This window comes from Moschus berezovskii, chromosome 15 (assembly GCF_049115385.1).
Source record: "Moschus berezovskii isolate FMDL1 chromosome 15, NW_MosBer_1.0, whole genome shotgun sequence".
NCBI lineage: Eukaryota > Metazoa > Chordata > Mammalia > Artiodactyla > Moschidae > Moschus > Moschus berezovskii.
The window spans coordinates 13483142-13501860 of NC_142474.1; the positions used below are offsets into that span (position 1 = coordinate 13483142).

Sequence of the window (18719 nt, forward strand, 5' to 3'; positions counted from 1 at the left end):
CACGGCATTCATTTGTCGATAATAAGCACTTTGAGCTCAGTTAGTGGCGTCTGCCGGATTTCTCCACTATGAATGAAGTCTCTCATTTCCCTCTGAAATTAATAAGGAATTTTGGAGACATGCTTTGAGAGTATGTAAATATACTGTTCCTCATCAGAGTTTCACCCAGTGGCTTAGTTTCCATTGATCCCTTTTGCCTGGATCAGTCATCACTGTGATGGTTGCAAAGTGTTGATTTTCTAAGAGTCATTCTACATTTGTCAGTGACTTTCTACTCATGGAGGAGTCTTCCCTTGTCTCCCATTAGCTTATTTATGTCAGTGTGTCCTCGTGCACTCTTGTTCTGTTCCGTGGGTTACAGTCCATCGTTGTATTTATTTTGATGTGGAGTTAGTCCCAGACCCCGCCAATGGAAGCCTCTTCAAGGTTCAGGTATTATTTTGATATGTCTCCATCATCCTTTGAGATCTTTCTCACATTCTGGCATAGTGATCTGTTTCAGACTGACTACCCTGGCCCTGGAATTAATCACTTCTCTGACAGGCCTTGTTCTTCTTATGGAGAATGGAATCTAGAAACCAAGATCTGAGAGTTAGTTATGTTCTTTGCTGCTAGGATGCCATTGCGTCTAGGCCCTCTCAGTGGACAGAGCCAGAATACACACACACAAAGGGAATCCAGATATGCGTGTATGCATACGATGCCTTCACGCGTATATGTGTGTGTATACATGCATATGTCTACCTGAGCATATAAACAGGAATACACACTTGTGTCTGCTTCTGTGTCTGTGTGGCTGTGTACACACGGGCACACCTAACCGTGACAATTCTGATACCCTCCAAATCCAGTCCAGCACCACAGAGAGGTTTTCTCGTTTTTCTTCTTTCCATATTTGTAACTTCCTTTTTCAACAGTGAAAAGCCTGATTCCTCTTACCCTCAGTGTATTCACTAATTCGCTCAACCCTAGATTACACAAAAAGTATTCTAGAATTGCTGATCCTGACACTGTAAACAAGAAAGCTATTTGCAAGTGTGTGTATGAAGCACTGCAGTTTGACTATACATAATGAGTTATAGCCTAGGGTGGGAGGGCAGTAAGTCTTACCTTGTTTTCAATAATTACGTTTTTTGGGGAAGGGATCATTATGATGCTGTTTTTCTGGTATTTTATATACTGTGGGATGAATCAAATGGGTAATGATATTGGCATGGTTGAGAACTGAGCTTTTCAAGGTGGTTAAAAAGAGATACAGATGTGTGGTTAAGGAAGTTAAAATCCCATAGTCCCAAATTGGAATTAAAAGTTATCAGTATGATTTCATGATGTATTTGTTCTTACATGTGCACATGATCGTACACACTACAAACACACAAACACTTGTACTTTTGCCCACTGAGTAGACCGAGGACCAGTGACCAAACAAGCTAGTGGCAGCAAGCATCCAGACTACTGTCTCTAACTGGCATTAGAGCAAAAGAGGCTCTTGGACTCCTTGAAGAGATGGCTGAATCTGGGCTTAGGCAAGAAATGTGCAGTGGGAGCATGGAACATGTTATCAAAGCAGAAAGCAAGGGGGCTGTCAGAGACTGCTCGTCTTTGACATAATATATGAACATAAGTGTAGACATATCCATATCTTTTTCTTTACACACAGCATACCCCAACTGTGAGTTTATACTGATGCCTCCTAATACAATGTTAGAATTTTTTCTAGTCTTCCTCAGAAAGCCAGGAGCCAACGAAGAGGTTCCCACAGGCCATATTTGAACAGCATTAAGAATAATAACAGCCCTGAGTGCAGTAAAATATATATATATATATAGCACATGTATTATTTAAATGCATACTTTCCTTGTATTACTTAAAAAACTAATTACAAAGATCTTTGTTAGTCACTTCTGGAGGGTGTTCATTTGAAAACTGATTAAATATGAAGAGAAAGAGCCCGACATTTAGCTTGTCTCTCTTTTATGAACTGTACATCAGGGTCACCAAAAAATTAGAGAAGGGAATTGTAACCCCTAATGATACGAGTCTAGGCAGTGATCATCAGCTTTGAAAGAAAGACAAACCAGACATCATATACCTTTTGATGGAAATTTGTACACCACCTGTGAAATACAGTTGCCAAAGGTAACATCTTAACCTCATCAAGTCTCAAGGTGTAACTCCAGTTTCAAGGAAGTAAAGGGAACAGAGGAATCTATTCAGTAATGCAGCCAAAGTACAGGTGGCAGAATTCAGACTGTGAAACACTACAGGACAGGTGTTTGGTCTCTTCAGCAAAGAAGTTGCACTTTAATAAAGGAGAGAGTACAAGCAGGGAGTATCTGTAGATTAAAAGAGCCTTGAAATATATCAACCAATTATAATACATGGGCTTTGTTTGAATCTTGATCCGAACAAGTGAACTTAAAAACATATATGAAATAAGCAGGGAAATAGGAACACTGGCTAGATAGTACTCAGTGTTGATTTTCTGAAGTATAGCCATGGTAATATATCTTACAAGAGTCCTTATATTTAGAAATACATATTGGAATATGGGAAGGTGAAACGATATCCATAATAATCTTAGAGGATCATGGCATAGCAGAGACATGACATAAGAATGACCACAAGAGGTCCTTATACTTTTCTCTGCTTTTGTCTATGTGTGAAAATTTCTATGGTAAAATTGAAAACAACTTAACAAGCAGGGCTGCTGGCTCTGAATGGGACATTTCCCCAGAGAGCAGGGCAGCCTCCTGGGACCGAGTGCCTGCACGCAGACCGCAGGCTGGGGAGGGAGGGAGCCAGGTCCCTCTCAGCACTGTATCCCAGCACACTAGGGTCACCCCGTAAATAACGGGAGGTGATAGGAGCACTCTGGAAGGGGTGGCTGGCACCGCGGTGAGTTCTGCTCCACAGTCAGTCCCATGACCCCACCTCTGGGAGCCAGCCACTCACACCCTGTGGAACAGAAGCCTCATTTCCCCATCCCTTGGGCTGCCACCATCCTGTCTGGTGCCCTGACACGTGTGCCCCTCCTTCCTCCCCAGGCTCAGGCCCGGTGTCACCGGATAGGCCAGAGTAAAGCCGTGAAGGTGTATCGCCTCATCACGCGGAACTCCTACGAGCGGGAAATGTTCGACAAGGCCAGCCTGAAGCTGGGCCTGGACAAGGCTGTTCTTCAGGACATCAACCGGAAAGGCAGCACAAATGGCGTGAGTATGCCGGGACTGCTCTTAGGCCTGGAGAGGGGTTCGTTGCGCAGCCCAGACCTCCCCACCCACCTGCCAGAAGCCTTCGCTCCTACGGCTGTTATAAGGTTCCCTTTCACTAAATTGAGTCAGGCCACACATCTTTGGGGGCCTTCCGGGTGGCATGGTGGTAAGGAATCTGCCTGCCAGTGCAGAACATGCAAGAAACACAGATTCGATCCCTGGTTTGGGAAGATCGCCTGGAGAAAGAAAGGGCAACCTACTCCAGTATTCTTGCCTGGAGAATTCCATGGACAGAGGAGCCTGGCGGGCTACAGTTGATGGGGTCACAAAGAGTTGGACACGACTGAGCATGAGCACACACATCTTTGATGGTTAATCCCCTGGAATAGAGGGTTACTGAGGGTGAATCTCTGCATCTTTAGATGGATAAGGGAATCCATAGGAGCAGTTAGGTGGTAGGATTGCCCAGCATTTGATAACATTTCAGTAAATAAACTTTTATTTTTTTAATTTATATTTTTATTTATTTTTAATTGGAGGATGATTGCTTTACAATGCTGTGTTGGTTTCTGCTGTGTAACAGTGTGAATCAACAATATGTATACATATATGCCCTCCCCATTGAGCCTCCCTCCCACCCACCCCATGAATAGACTTTTAACATTGCCCTTTGGAAATGAGCCGATCTTAACCCTCTCGGCTCTATAAATTATCTACTGTCACCATGCTTTATCTGATACTGCAAACTTGGAGCTCCCTGAAGGTGAGCTATTCCATACCCAGCATCCCTAAGAGTACTTGGCATATTAAAGACATTCAGTGCATCATGGTCAATGAAGAAATGAATGAATAAATTATCAGTCAGCTTGAAACATGGCAGTGAATAGAATCTTTTTTCCCACCTCTGGAGGGGATAAAAATTGCTGCTGAGATTCTTGAATTGCAGTAAAGTCCAGGCAAACAAAGCAGAATATCTCTCCTTAATCTCTGGCCCTCTAAGTGAGCTGTCCTTTTGTCCAGATGTTCTGTATCCTCTTAGCTATGCATACGCCGCTAAGTATAATACTTCATGGTACAGCGCTGGGAGTCATGGAATTCCCTCCTGTGACTGATATAAAGAGAACCAGATTCTTAATTAGAACCAGGAAAGAGTGTTTTGAACTCCCATTTCCTGTTTTCAGCAAGCAATTGAGCAGATCACACTTGGCATGGGATCCTCTCTTTAGTTAAGAAATGACATCATTTCCAATACTATTGTTTTTATTTAATAATGAATAAATCGTTGTTCTTTAGCTCAGTTTGGTCCATCTGGAGGTTTTTAAAGATACAGACTCAAACTGAAACACGAAATAAACCTTAAACATATTCTCTCCGGTGGTGCCTAGTTTTAACAGTGTGTGACACTTGATAATAACCAACATCCTGAGGAATGTTAGGGCCATTGTCCTGGGCTCGGTTTTATTCCAGGGCTCCCTGTAGAGGATCATCTGCCCGCCCTCCCCATCGTTCTCCTGCATGTCTTTATCTGGGTTTTCGTCTTCTAAAGCTCGTCGTCCACGTCTTTATTCTTCTGACATGCACAGTGAGTGGAGGAACTGGGTGCTGAGTCCTGAAGGTCAGAGTTGAGGCTGTTTTCCTCCTGTGCATTTCCCACTTTGTGAGTAGCCTTTGGTGGCCCATCCAGGTACAGCAGCTCTCAAAGATGGAGGTCGAGGACTTGCTCCGGAAAGGTGCCTACGGCGCCTTGATGGACGAGGAGGACGAAGGCTCCAAGTTCTGTGAAGAAGACATAGATCAGATCCTGCAGCGGAGGACGCACACCATCACCATCCAGTCTGAGGGGAAAGGGTCCACTTTTGCCAAGGTACAGGGCCTCCTCTGCAGCGCCCACGTGCGGCGGGTGGGCAGTGACAAGGAACGCCTTTATTCTTTGACCCTCATTGGCTGGGCTCCTCCTTCTCTAAATGCAAACTGTTGAGATTTTCTGGCTATATGCCTATTCTGTGTGCCACTCTGAAGATGCAGGTTCTTAGAAGAGGTTTGAATGATGGGTCAGAAGCTATAAAAGAACTCACCCCTTCAAATCCTTGGCTGACCTTCAGTGGGCAGGGAGGACACTTGGGTTTGCAATTTGCACTCCTCATCACGCACAGAGATTGCTCCAGAATCCTCGATTGGTCATCTCAGTTCCCTTGTAGGGTACTCCCTGGTCCGTGTCAGAGAGTTGATATTCCAGTGAACACTCCATTCCTCAAACTCAAGCAAGTATTCTGTTCATTTCATGAGACTTGAGAGAGTGTTTATCCAAGATTCTAGCCTAGGTGCCTCTTTCCTCTGCCCTTCAACTTAACCAAACCACTTACAGATCCCTCTGGGGTTCTCTCACCACAGGCTCTCTGAGTTTCATGACCTGTCTGTAAATCACCGGTCAGGTGACTTACAGGGGGAGGGCTTTTCCAGGGACATTTTGCACTTAAGAGGCATAACTCATCTCTGCAGACCTCATACTGCCCAGCCAGGGCTTGTCCCAGCGTGGCCACTTGGGACCTAGTGAACTGAAAGAGAAACGATGTCCAGGGAAGTTGCAAGAATCAACCCTTTCACAAGCAGCTGGACATACGCTTGCCATTGTCTCCCGCAAGCTTGTCCTCCTGCTTCTGAGTTTCAGTTACAAAAAATGATCCTGTAGGTTGAAATTGTAATTTCCTCGCCCAATGTTGGAAAAAAATTTTTTAAAGAATAGCTTTGAGATTTTCATTTAACATTTTGGCAGCTCTGTTAGAGGTTTTGATTTTGAGTGCAGATGGAGCATATACTTGTGTCTCTGGTGGTGCATTGGAGATCACAAGGTATTTTATTGATTGTGTTCAGATATGGTTTATTGGTTCTTTCTTCTTCACAGGCTAGTTTTGTGGCTTCAGGAAACCGAACGGATATTTCCTTAGATGACCCAAACTTTTGGCAGAAGTGGGCTAAAATTGCTGAACTGGATACTGAAGCAAAGAGTGAGAAGGTACAGCATTGAGAATATTTTATTTCATTGAACATTTCATAGATTTCTCATAGGGCCACAAACTCCTACCAGCTAAAACCATGATTCACTCCTGAGCCTTAGTTCTTTAATGAGATGCTACATGTAATCTACTTAAAACATGCTTGCCACATAGACAGAGCTTGAGAAATGTTAACTGTATTTAAAATGACCTAATGGGTACCTGGGAAATTCTATTAAAACTGGAATTTCCAATTTTAGTAAAAATTCACTTAGAACTGGAACTAACCAAACAGATCAAGATCAGCCCCGTGACCCAAGCCAATATCCTGTCCTTGGCATGTGACTGTTTTCCTCTATTTCAGCACTTCCTATGCAAGGAATTTTACCTCTGACAAACATTAGTGGAAAAAAGCATGACGTGGAAAAGTGTATTAGGTTCCCCTCCATTCTTTCAGTATCTCGAGTTTTTCTGTTTCTGAACATGAGAAAGAGAATGGCCTTGGAATAAAACCAGGGTTTGAATACTGGCTCTGCCATCGACTCGCTGTGTGTCTTTAGGCAAGGTACTTGACCTCACCGAGAGTGAAAAAAGACACATGTGAACAAAGGAGGTGGTGGCGCCCAGTTTGCAGAGTTAGAGGTAACACTGCGAATGCAGCTGCCCCCAGCCCGTTGTGAGGCCCCCAGAAGTGTTAGCTGCCCTGCCCTCCATCTCTGACCCGATCACCTCCCTTGGGATTGAGCACACGCCACTGCCCATGTCCTCAGATAAGTGTTGAACTCTCCTGGGCTCACAGACCCAGCAGACAGTCCCTGCTTGCACCCTGCTGATTCAGTAACCAGCATCCAGCCTTGCCAGTTCTTCTGTAGGATCGCCAGAGGTTAGTTAGTCCGGCCTCTTCTCCTAACAGGATTCTGCCTTCCCCTCAGTAACCTCTTTCTAGTGTTGTCCAGTGTCACAGTCAGGAAGTGACCTGTGTAAAGGGCAGTGGGCAAGAGGGGAAAGAAAAGGCCTTGCCCTGAGACAGTCAGAAGCAGTTGGATCATCCAGACGGGAGGGAAGATGACTGAAGCAGAAACAACATCCAGGCCGCATAGATGAGTGTGCAGGGGCTTAGCCGAGCTTCCAGAAGAGGCCTCGGCGGAGGGGGTGAGAAGCATGAAATAATGGAGACCAGAGAAGTGGTCATGGTTGTGGCCAAGGGAGCCCCCGAATGGGTGTGTTTCTCTCTTCCAAGAAAGACAGAATGTCAGGGGCGCCAGTGGAAGGCGCAGAAGGAGGCAGCACTGATAGGTGTTCGTCTTCAGAAAGTTGCCTGGCTGATGGGATTCTCCAGAGCCGCCTTCGCGTGCTGGGCAGAACAGCCAGGGTGCCCCAGGCAGCCACTCCAGCGCTGGGGGGCCTCGCCCTTGTTAGAAAGACTGCAGAACCAGCGGATGGTGGTGGCCAGCCCTGGAGGCAGACGGCGGGGACAGGCCAGCTTCAACAAGCCCCAGAGTGCCCTCTGCTTGCCGGGGACCCGGCAGGTGTGCTGGAAAGGGCCTTTGCTGCTGGCAGACGAGGCGGGGGAGTGAGTGGCCTTCCCCACGCGGGGCCTGAGGCGCGGCAGCAGGGTCCGCCACGATGGCGGCGGGGGACCAGGGCCCTTCTCCCCAGCAGCCCCCTCTGCCTCCAGGAGAGCCTGGTGCTCGACCGCCCGCGCGTGCGGAAGCAGACCAAGCACTACAACTCTTTCGAGGAGGACGAGCTCATGGAGTTCTCGGAGCTGGACAGCGACTCTGACGAGAGGCCCACCAGGTCCCGGCGCCTCAGTGACAAGACCCGGCGCTACCTCCGGGCCGAGTGCTTCCGGGTGGAGAAGAACCTGCTCATCTTCGGGTGGGTGTTGGCTTCGCCTCTCGCCCTCGTCGTTTTCCCCTCTTCTGTTCAGTCGAGATGTGTGCAGCGGGTCTCTCCCCTGCCCTCCGGGGTCTGGGCAGAGGGAGGCTCTGTTAGAGGGAGCGAGAACTGAGCTTTCTGCCCGAGGGCCCCTCAGTCAGTGCGCCCTGCCGCCATTTTACGGACGTGCCGGCTTCTCTCGTGTGTTTGTCACAGCTCGTCTCTGGGACTCATTTGCTGCCTGGTACTGATTTCCGGCCTTTCCCCCTAAGGACGTACAGGAATCAGTGCAGCAGATGTTAGCTTTACCGCATGCTGTGTGCCGGGCTCTGGCGCTGGTAGAAGCCGAGGGTTTAGCTTCTGGGAGCTCCCCATCGCCTTCCAACACTGCAGCTGGACTCTGTCTTATTTCCAGATTTATTCCTCACTCCAGATACTGTCATCCCTCCCTTCTTAACATTCTAGCGGCCGCACGAAGCTCTCTGTGTCCAGGTCCCCTCAGTGGCATTTGGCGGGCCTCCGAGGTTTTTCAGGAGACAGAGCTCTCAGGGAGGTTAATAGGCCCTACCAGGGGTGGAGACACGCACTTGGCTCTTGTGTGTCCCACCGTGTGGAGGGCACGGCTGGCCCTTGCTCCCTCTAACGCCCTTCTGGGGGTCCACTCTCAGCTGGGGCCGGTGGAAGGACATCCTGACGCATGGGCGGTTCAAGTGGCATCTGAATGAGAAGGACATGGAGATGATCTGCCGGGCCCTGCTGGTGTACTGCGTCAAGCACTACAAAGGGGACGAGAAGATCAAGAGCTTCATCTGGGAGCTGATCACGCCCACCAAAGACGGGCAGGCCCAGACGCTCCAGAACCACTCAGGTGCGGGAGGCGGGGCGTCCTTCCTTCCCTCCCTCTTCCCGTGCTGGTCCGAGTCGCTGTGCTTCCAGGACTTCCCTCTCAGGTGTATTTCGGAATGCCACCGGTGGGAAAGGAGGATGGGTTTTGTTCATTTCCATTCTCCTTCCCACTCATCCATGTTACCTGGGATGTTTTAAGTGTGGCTGGGCCCCTCTTGAGGTTGACCACTCCTGCCCGCTGCCCTCAGGGTCACAGCATCTCCTCCTGTGACCCAAGGACTCGCGAGGCACGCTCCGCCCCAGTTCCACCTCTGTCTGTGTGTTTGCTGGGACTGCTCCTTCCCTGTGCTGAGCCGCAGCTCACTCACCTTCTCATCAGTAGGTTCAGTGTTCCTTTTCCCCAGCTGGGTGGTGGGGTCCCCACGGACACAGGTTCGGCTGCACCTTTCTTGATCCTACAGGGCACTTGGTAGATTCTTCCTAACTGACTGAATGGACCAGGGGTTCACTGCCAGTCCAGACTGGGTGCCTGGGGGCTGAGGAGCAGGGTCCTTCATCCAGGGCCACCACGTGCAGCCCCGCTGCCCCCATGCTGCTCTAGTCCAGCTCTGTTCCAACAACCACATTGAAGGCACCCTGGCTCACCTCCCTGCCTTTCTGTCTCAGGCTTGTCCGCTCCGGTCCCCAGAGGGAGGAAGGGGAAGAAGACGAAGAACCAGCTGCTGCTCCCGGAGTTAAAGAACGCAGACTGGCTGGCCACCTGCAACCCCGAGGTGGTCTTACATGATGACGGCTACAAGAAGCACCTCAAACAGCACTGCAATAAGTGAGTGCCCCTCACCCCTGGTGGGAGGCCCCTCGGTGCCCCTGGACCACCGTGCAAGGTCAGAAAGGCAGGCAGCTCTATGCTAGAAGCTGGGTCAGGGTTCATTCACACTGAAGCCTCTCTTTTTTTCTTTTTATTTTTGAAAAAAATATTTATCTATTTAGCTGTACCAGGATCTTTGATCTTCAGTGTGGACATGTGGGACATTTAGTTACTTAGCTGTGGCATGTGGGATCTAGTTTCCCAACCAGGGATCATAGTCAGGCCACAGGAGTCTTAGCCACTGAACCACCAGGAAGGTCCCCTCTCTACCTCCTTTAACCGTCTCTCTTCTCCTCTGGAACCTGGCCTCTCTTAGCAACAGAGTTCATACAGAATCTTCTGACCTGACTCTCAAGATCCACTGAGGACACTGGTGATTTCACTGCTTTCCCTCCCTCCATCCCCACGGGCAGGTTAGCGAGAACGGAGACTGGCCTTGGCGGCCACCACGCTCAGCTCCCCACTCGCCATTCCAAGTTCTCCCTCTTCCCATTTGCTTTGACCTCCATGGCCTCCTGGTGTTTGATGGACACGCATCTGAAATAGCATTCTTTATATCCCAGGGCTAACAGCTGGTGTGGGGCAGGCAGAGATAAACAAGTGATAGAAAATGAACCCATTCTTGTGAAGTTTAGTTGTGGGGAGTGAAGGCACCAGCCACAAACAGTGACAGGTTTGCACGTGGATACACAGAAAGGAGGCTGGCGGGGACAAGGACTCCTTGATGGATGGGAGACCTGGTGCCCCAGGCTCCTGAGGAGTCTGTAGTCAGTGTTAATATTAAGCAGCCATGTTTCTTGAGCCAGTCAGACATGATTGAAAAAATGGTATTTGGGGAGAAAAATAATCTGGTAACAATTTGCAAGATGGAGTAGATGCTTACCTGGAGCTGAATGGCCAACTCAGAGTTTTGTCATCATAAATGTTGATCGTGATGACCTAGATTAGGATGCTGACTGTAGAACCGGGGAGGAAGTGTCAACTATGAGAGGTGTGACTAAAGGAGAAACCATCATGTGTGACGAGGGACATGAAAAGCTGATAACTCCACGGTTGTGAGCCTTGTGGGCTGGGAGAACAGCGGTGCTTGTCTCCATAACAGAATCGTTACATTTGTTAAATGATGAAGACCAAAGCAAAGGACCGACTCCGGTTTTGCCTTATTAAGTTTATAGCAGCAACACTTGGCTGCCCCGTCCCCAGCTGCAGATGGGGGTCTGGAGTGTTAGAAACAGGCTGAGCTGGAGAGGTTGACATAGAACTTCCCTCACACCTGCACGGGTCATCACAGATGCTGAGCAGAACTAATTGTAACCTCGGAGAAATTCTCAGCATTTCCACCACTAGCCCCAACTATCTCCTGAGTGCAAGCCTTACCCCAGGAATCAAAGAATAAAACAGTAAAGCAGTTCTCTGGATTTGAAGAAGTTGTCTGCTGTTTATTTCTGTGAATCTGGTAGAGACCACTGTCCTCTTGGTTCTGGCTCAGTGAGGCCCAGAGACTCAGAGCTGGTGGGTGCTTGCAGCGACCCCCATGCAGCCTGGGAGTTCTGTGGGCAGTGTCCCAACAGGGAGTCCTCCAGCCTCCACTCCAGTCTTCCTAGTGATGGGAGTTTACCACTGAATTATCAGATGATTCTAACTCCTTGTCTGTCTGTGTATTGAATCTACAACCTGCCTCCTTGAATTGTCCACCCTTTGCTCTTGGATTCTGGTTCTCTCCTGAGGTCCTGGTCTCTGCAGCAGAGACCAAGCAGGATTTCTTCAGCATGGCTGGCCTGTGAGCTTCTAGAACTGTGGGCTCTTTCACTGGTAAATTTACTGCCACCCCTATATCAGATGAGCTTCCTGGGTGGCTCAGTGGTAAAGAATCCTCCTGCCAATGCAGGAAACCCAGGTTCAATTCCTGGGTCGGGAAGATGCCCTGGAGAAGGAAATGGCAACTCACTCCAGTATTCTTACCTGGAGAATCCCATGGACACAGGAGCCTGGCAGGCTACAGTCTATGGGGTCTCAAAGAGTCGGACACGACTGAAGCGACTGAGCATGCAGCAGGCACATGTACAAGTGAAACTATTTGAAAACATCACCATTCAACATACCCCACTCATCAGTTAACTAGGAAACTGGTAACGAGCCTCTTGGAAGGCAGCTCTGCCCTAGAGGTCGCATGGCCACATGGACGGGGTAAGTCATCTTAAGGACCAGGGGAGATGCTATTTTTCTACTCCGACCCCATGGCTCACAGGGTAACCTTAACAGATAACTGACGAGATAACCTTTTCATGTGTGAAATGGGGATGTCCACAGCAATACCTGCTGTTAATGTTTTCTTTTCCTAGTACTCAGCGACCTGGGAGCACCCAGAATTGCCCTGGGTCACCGAGGAAATGGCAGTGCACAGGCAGCTGATGGGTTCTGACGGGTTTCTTTACCATGTCCGCCTTTCCTAGGGTACTTCTGCGAGTCCGGATGCTGTACTACCTAAAAGCTGAAATACTGGGAGAAGCAGCTGATAAAGCATTTGAAGGAACTCCAGCCAGGTAAAATCAGTCAGTTCAGTTCAGTCGCTTAGTCGTGTCCGACTCTTTGCGACCCCACGGTAAAATAGGTCATCCTTAATGCCCAGTGTGAAGGAATTGCTGTGAAATACCTGTTGATGGAAACGGACAAACCTGCCTGTGTTTCACAAGGCCCATGTTCGCTCCCTCCCAGGGCCAGTCCCTGGTAAGGCAGGCTGGTAGAGTGAGGAGGTTTCAGCCAGGTCATTTGTGAGTGAAATAAAAGAAAAAGTGGTTGTTTAAAACATAGCTCGTGGGCCTCTCTCATCTTCTGAGCTGACCCATGCTCTGTTTGTGGAGAATCTCCCTGAATAAACCTTCTTTCTCTTTAAAAAACAAAAACAGAAATGACACGGCTCTTGGTGAGGTTCTTAGTTGTTTTTATCCCCCTCCGGTAGTGTTGTAAAATTGCTTTTAAAGCAGTCATTTCTCTGCTTAGCTAATCATCACTCATGGATGGATACGAGTGGCATTGATGTTTGACGTGGCAGGTGGAGAACTCTCCGCCTCGGTCCTCTTCCACCTTTGAGTGGTTCTCCTTTGTTTACTAGATGATAATAGTCGTGTTACTGATGCTTTGTCACCTGTGCCTTAGTTTTGTGAGCTAGGGTTTCTGAAGCTATAGAATCCTGAAGTATACCAAGATTTGGGGGAAGAGACTGCCAAGCCCCGGGCTGCCACTTGATCGGGCTGTCAGATAGTCGCAGTGTGTGAGTGGGATCCCCAGATGCTTCCTTCACCATCCCTTCCCCCAGACCTGCAGTTTGCTCTGGCCCCATACAGTGCTTGTCATCCCCAGAGGACCACAAGTGTTGGCGTGTGAACTGTGCTTTGAGATTCCCCAGGGCCGTGGTTCTTTCCCTCTCTTTGTTCCCATTGGGCAGTGCTCATGGCCTTAGTGGTCACAGGAGCATGAAAGGAGGCGAGAGGTGAAGGGCAGTGACAGGCCTGCCCTTGAGCATTCCGCAATCAGGAGCAGTCAGCTTGTTGACTGTTACTACAGGCTACACGTTTCATAGTTACCGTGGGCATTTCTAGTGAGGATAGGGAGGGTGGGTGTTCCGGTAAAAAGGTCCAACTTGTAAGTCATGTAAAGGCAGCAGAATTCAGCCTGATTATTTATCTCCAGTGTTACCTGGCAGAAGTAACCTATCTGAGTTCACTTATTCCCGTTACCTGGTTTCTTAGACCCAGACGCAGATGGAGGGAAGTGAGCAGAACACAAGGAGACTTAAGTCCGTTGCCCACCTCCTTCCCCCTTTCCTTTGCTTTCCGCGGTCTTAGTTCTCACTGGTCCTATTCAGGTTAAATACCTTATGGTGGAGAAATTGCCATGAGGAATGAAACACTGCTCACCCCAAAGAGTTGTCCAGCCCATGACACCACGCAGGCAGAGCAGTAGGCTCTGCAGTAGGGATCAGGGAGTCCCACCCCTGCAAGGAGAGCCGGACCTGGCAAGGGGCAGACAGCCCTGCATCCCAAGAAGAACCTGATGGAAGAACCAGCTGGAGATGTTCCAGAGGAGCCATTCCAGGCATCTGGGAGGTGGGAGGGAGGAGCCATCCAGGTGAATGCTCTCCCTCAAACCCCAAAGCCTTCCAAGAGTGAGGACGGTGTTCAGACAAATGAAGCCAGTTAGCTAAGGGTCCGTGTGAGCTCTCAGAATGTGCACAGAAACTCAGACAGGGACTGATCCCTGCAGGTCTGCTCCCTGGGGTGAGGGGTGAGCCATGTTCATCCCTTCGGCCAGAAGTTTGACCCAGCAGACTATTAGCGGACCCTGGCCAGGAAGGTCCTCCTGTTGTGGCCCCTGAGAGGCTCTCTTCCTCCCCTGTGTGCAGCAGTGCCGACTAGCTTATTCAGGAATAGTGCTCACAATCTCTGCGTGTCAGGCCAGGATGCTTGGACACTTTTCAGCTTTGGATCATGTGTGAATTCAAGCACTTGGGGCGTGTTCTGCCTTTACCTCACGGACATATTGATGGCTTTTGCTGTGGTTGTCAACGGAAGGTGCACATTAGAATCGCCTGACACATGTAGAGCCCCCGGCCCCACCCAGACCTGCTGGCGACACGTTCTCCACAAGGTGCTTTCAGATTCTGCGTCGTTCAGTCTGAGTGGAGCCTGGACATCAAATACACCTGCTGAAGTCACTCCCCATTTTAACCAGATGCGGGGTCCTGGTTAGGACACCTGGGCCACCTGCTGTCTGAATCCTCCCAGTTTTGTTCCTTCAGCCTCTAGGGGTGCACCTAGGGATGTGGCTTAGCCCCGGGGCTCCATCCCAGAGCTCCTGTGTTGTGTTCTGTCCATGTGGAAGGCACTCTGAGTTCATGCCCTTCCTTCCACAGGGAGCTGGACGTGCCCCTGCCTGACATCGACTACGTGGAGATCCCGGTGGACTGGTGGGACGCTGAGGCCGACAAGTCCCTCCTGATCGGCGTGTTCAAACACGGTGTGTATTTCAGTGCATGTTTTCTCTTTCCTGAAAAATCCCACAGGCCTGTCGCGTGTCTCTCTTAGAAAGTGGAGCCTCCCCTCTGTCCTCTGAGGAATTTGCCCAGATGAGTGTATGAGTCATGCAGATACAGCGAATGTGAGTATCAGCGAGGCCCCTTTAAAGGGGGGCGTGTCTTCCTCACTAGTGTGACTGCCCCGCTCTCGTTGACTCTCGCAGACCCAGCATCCGGCCTGCTGTCTGTCACATGGCAAGCCCCAGGATTCCTGGAGTGAAGCAATAAATGGGGAAAATGTTAGGTTTTACCATTTCACAGAATTCTAAGGTCATTTCAGCTGATCTACTTAATTCCTAGTACATATCTTTGGTATAAAAAATTTAAGAATAGAAGATAGCATAGATATCCTTTTTTTTTTTTTAATATAGTTACCTAGAGACCAAAGGGGATTGAGAGAGGTTTTTTTAATAGCTTGGAAAAAATGACATAAATGCTGTTTTCTCCATCTCTGATCATGTTCTAAGTACCTGCCCTTGCTTTCGGCTGACTGTTAAAATGAATAAAGGAAGTCCCAGAAAATATTCACTGTAATGTACCTGACACACACCTTCCCTGCCAGGTGAACGAGCCGACGTTTTGAGCTGAAGAGCAGGGCTTAAAAGTAGGAAGAGGCAGATGTCCCTGGCCTTCACTGCCAGCTCTGCCACTTAAAATGTGTGGCCTCGAGCAAGTCAGAAACTTCTCTGACCTATTTCCTCACCTGGACACCGGGGAGAGGAGAAGACAGCCCACCTGGAGGGTGGTAGGAAGATTAGCTGAGACGGGGCATGTGGGCGGCCTGAGCGGTGCTTCGCACATAACAGGTGCTGGGTGCCGTCCACCGTCACTGACTCTTCTGCCTTTGGAAGGTTCACTTTCTTTCTCACACGTGACCTGTCAGTAGAATTCTTCAACGTTTGCAGGCCAACCTGCAATATTTACATAACAATGATGCATATACCTATTTTAATGAGGAATCCCTTCAAAACATAGATTCTGGTGTTTGCCGGCTTTGGGAGGCCTGGTGTTGTTAGTGTCAGGATTGTCAGCCACACTTTCCCAGTGGATTAATACCTGCCATCATTGTGTAATGACCCTCTGTATCCCACGTTGTGCTTTTGGCTTTAAAGACTTTGTGTGTGAAGAGCTTAGCAGACACACTGTGAGGATGGGGAAGACCTAACCTCTGCCCAGTGCTGGGGGACCAGTGTTAAGCCACATGTGGTGCTAACCAGCTCGCTCTTGGATGGGACCAGACCCGTGTAGTTGGACAGGGATGTTGGAAGCAAACCCAGGCTGGGCTGGACAGAGGCCTGTAGTTGGCTCCATGGACCCATCCTCTTTGGTGTCTTGCAGAGTCCAAATGCGATTCCACTCCTGGTGGGGTGCCGCCCAGCAGACAGACCATGGGCCTTGGCTTAGACCTGTCCTCACCTGGGTAACACACCTCATCACCCCACGTAACAGCCCTCTCCGCAGAATAATCCAACCCACACAATGTGTCTCAGCAGTTGACAAACTCTCAGATACCCGGCAGCTGGTGGACATGTGACATTTTCAGAGAGCCACGCTGTCTGGTGTTTTATTTTTCAAGGCTCCATCAGGAGCTCTGTCTGCCTCACCTCCATGCCCTGGAGATACAAGTATGAGCCATAGGGCTGCAGCCATTTTCTTTGTTAAGAAACATGCGGCTGTTCATTGTCCAAGGTCTCGTGGCTCTTTAGTCCACCCCAGACATGGTCTGCTACGACCCTGCTTAAATGAGAAGACTGAAGCCCCAGTTCCATCTCTGAGCCGACCACTGTGGAAGAATTGGCTGCATCTTTGTTGGGGCTTCCACTGACAGCGAGAAGGACTCTGCAGCAGATCTGTTCTGAACAATGCTCTTGACAGCTCTTGATTGCAGGAAGAGATGGACACCGCCCCTCTAGGGCAGCCTGGACTTAGGAAATAGTCATCACGCTGTGGGTTTTAGTATCCCTGTTCACATTCTTAGAGAGGAACTTTTAGTGGACAGGAGCAGGCAGCCTGTTGTTCTACTGTTTATATCTTTATGTTGCTATCACACAGCTCCTACTACTCTTCGATAGTCAGGGTTTTCTAGGGAACTGAATCAATCACTCTTGCCCACCTCCAGCTCCAAAGCTGATTGAGAAGGAGAAGTGGAGAACCTATCCAAACTTCATTCCTACCTATGCACAACAAGAAGTCTGCAGAGGAGGAACCCACCTGGATAGTAGGCGCCTCATTTCCTGGGGAGCGGCAGGTGGACATGGTGGCAGGCACATCCTCAAAAGAGTAGGAGAGTCAGGGACATTCCTGTCTTGATGTGAGCTGAGGCAGAACAGGGAGAGGGTGAGAATGGCTCTTCCTACAGTGACTGTTGGAAGAGGATCCAGGCCAAACTGACACATCCAGGCAGTTGTTATTTGAGTTTATACAGTGTCAGGCACTGTGTGAGGAGCTGGATATATAATGCCAAAGCAGATAACAGATTCTGTCCCTGAGAAGCCCTCAGTCTCATGAGAGAGACTTAAAGTAATCACACTGTCGCCCTGAGGGATGAATGAATAAAGAACATTAGGGACCCATTTCTCCCACCATATGCCTCGGGCAGGCAGCACCTGTCATGGAGAAGGCAGAAGAGTCACTCTGGATTAAAAACCCCGAAACCCCTTAGAGAAAAAGTACCAGGTGCTGCCTCCATGTGAAGGCTAGACCAGCATCAGCAGTGATATCAGAACAGAAACCAGTCGGGAAGGGAAGTACCCAGCAGAGTAAAATTCGGTGTGTTTGATCAAGATCTACCCTCATTGGAGATGGGCTCTCTATACCTACTGCAGACCTAGAAATGGACTTTGTTAGGAGCAGTGAGAAAAGGATTTTGAGGACGATAAAGGAGTTCCCCCCCCCAAATAGTTTGATGCGACAACAGCTATGACCAAATAGCCAATCTCATTATAGGATACATTAGAGTCAATAAAGTAGCATTCTCACGCATGGTGTTATCACATTAAAAGTGACATTGTTCCATTGTTTTGCCTTCCTTCTGGGTCTCTGTTTCTGGGTCAGAACTCCTCCATGGGGATACAGTGAGAGGCGGTTCCGAAGCCCTGGTTGGTGGGTTAGGGTTTTACACTGAGTGAACACAGTGGCAGCGAGTGCATTTTAATCCAGTCAGCAATCCCACTTGTCCTCTTTATGTTTCATCCTCTGCGTCATCACGTGGCTCAGTTTCCTTTTCTAACACATGGGATGAATTTGGACCATAAGAAAATTTCAGCCCATTCAGAGGTGGTAGTGGTAAAGAACCTGCCTGCCAATGCAGATTAGACAGAAGAGCGGAGGGTTTGATCCCTGGGTTGAGAAGATCTCCTGGAGGAGGGCATGGCAACCCATTCCAGTATTCTTGCCAGGAGAATCCCGTGGACAGCAGAGCCTGGCGGACTACAGTCCGTGGGGTTGCACAGTCAGACATGACTGAAGTGACTTAACAAGCATACATGCAGGCAGGAGATGACAAGATAACAGGGTGTCCAGAGTTGGGGGCGGGGGTGTTACAGTGAGGGGAAGAAATTGTGAAACCATCTTGCCTGATCCTCTTGCTGTCCAAAAGAAACAACAAGTGGGAATGGAATCTGTTATTTCCTGTGTCTTCAAGGACACACGGTACACCTCAGCTTTCATTTTTTGGTTAAGCACTAAGGAGTCCATTTAAGCTCAAGGATCTTCCCCCAACGGAAAGTCTTACGGGATCCAATTATTCTTAAATAAGTATTTTTTCTTGGCTTGTTTTGGTTTTTAACTTAACGGGGAAACAAAATGTGGGTCTAGGGTGCAAGGCAGATTTAATGAGTTCTGAC

The 18719-nt window shown here is 49.0% G+C and overlaps 1 protein-coding gene across 13 annotated transcripts in view; it reads left to right on the top strand.

Moving 5' to 3' along the window:
* Positions 1 to 18719, top strand: part of CHD6 (chromodomain helicase DNA binding protein 6) — a 203300-nt gene that overhangs the window by 147517 nt on the left and 37064 nt on the right. For all 13 annotated transcript variants that reach the window (XM_055437516.2, XM_055437507.2, XM_055437515.2 and 10 more), the window contains 8 exons: positions 3048 to 3212; positions 4897 to 5076; positions 6115 to 6225; positions 7884 to 8086; positions 8755 to 8954; positions 9599 to 9758; positions 12254 to 12343; positions 14713 to 14816. In XM_055437516.2, coding sequence (XP_055293491.2) covers positions 3048 to 3212; positions 4897 to 5076; positions 6115 to 6225; positions 7884 to 8086; positions 8755 to 8954; positions 9599 to 9758; positions 12254 to 12343; positions 14713 to 14816 — 1213 coding nt within the window. The remainder of the gene's footprint in view (positions 1 to 3047; positions 3213 to 4896; positions 5077 to 6114; positions 6226 to 7883; positions 8087 to 8754; positions 8955 to 9598; positions 9759 to 12253; positions 12344 to 14712; positions 14817 to 18719) is intronic.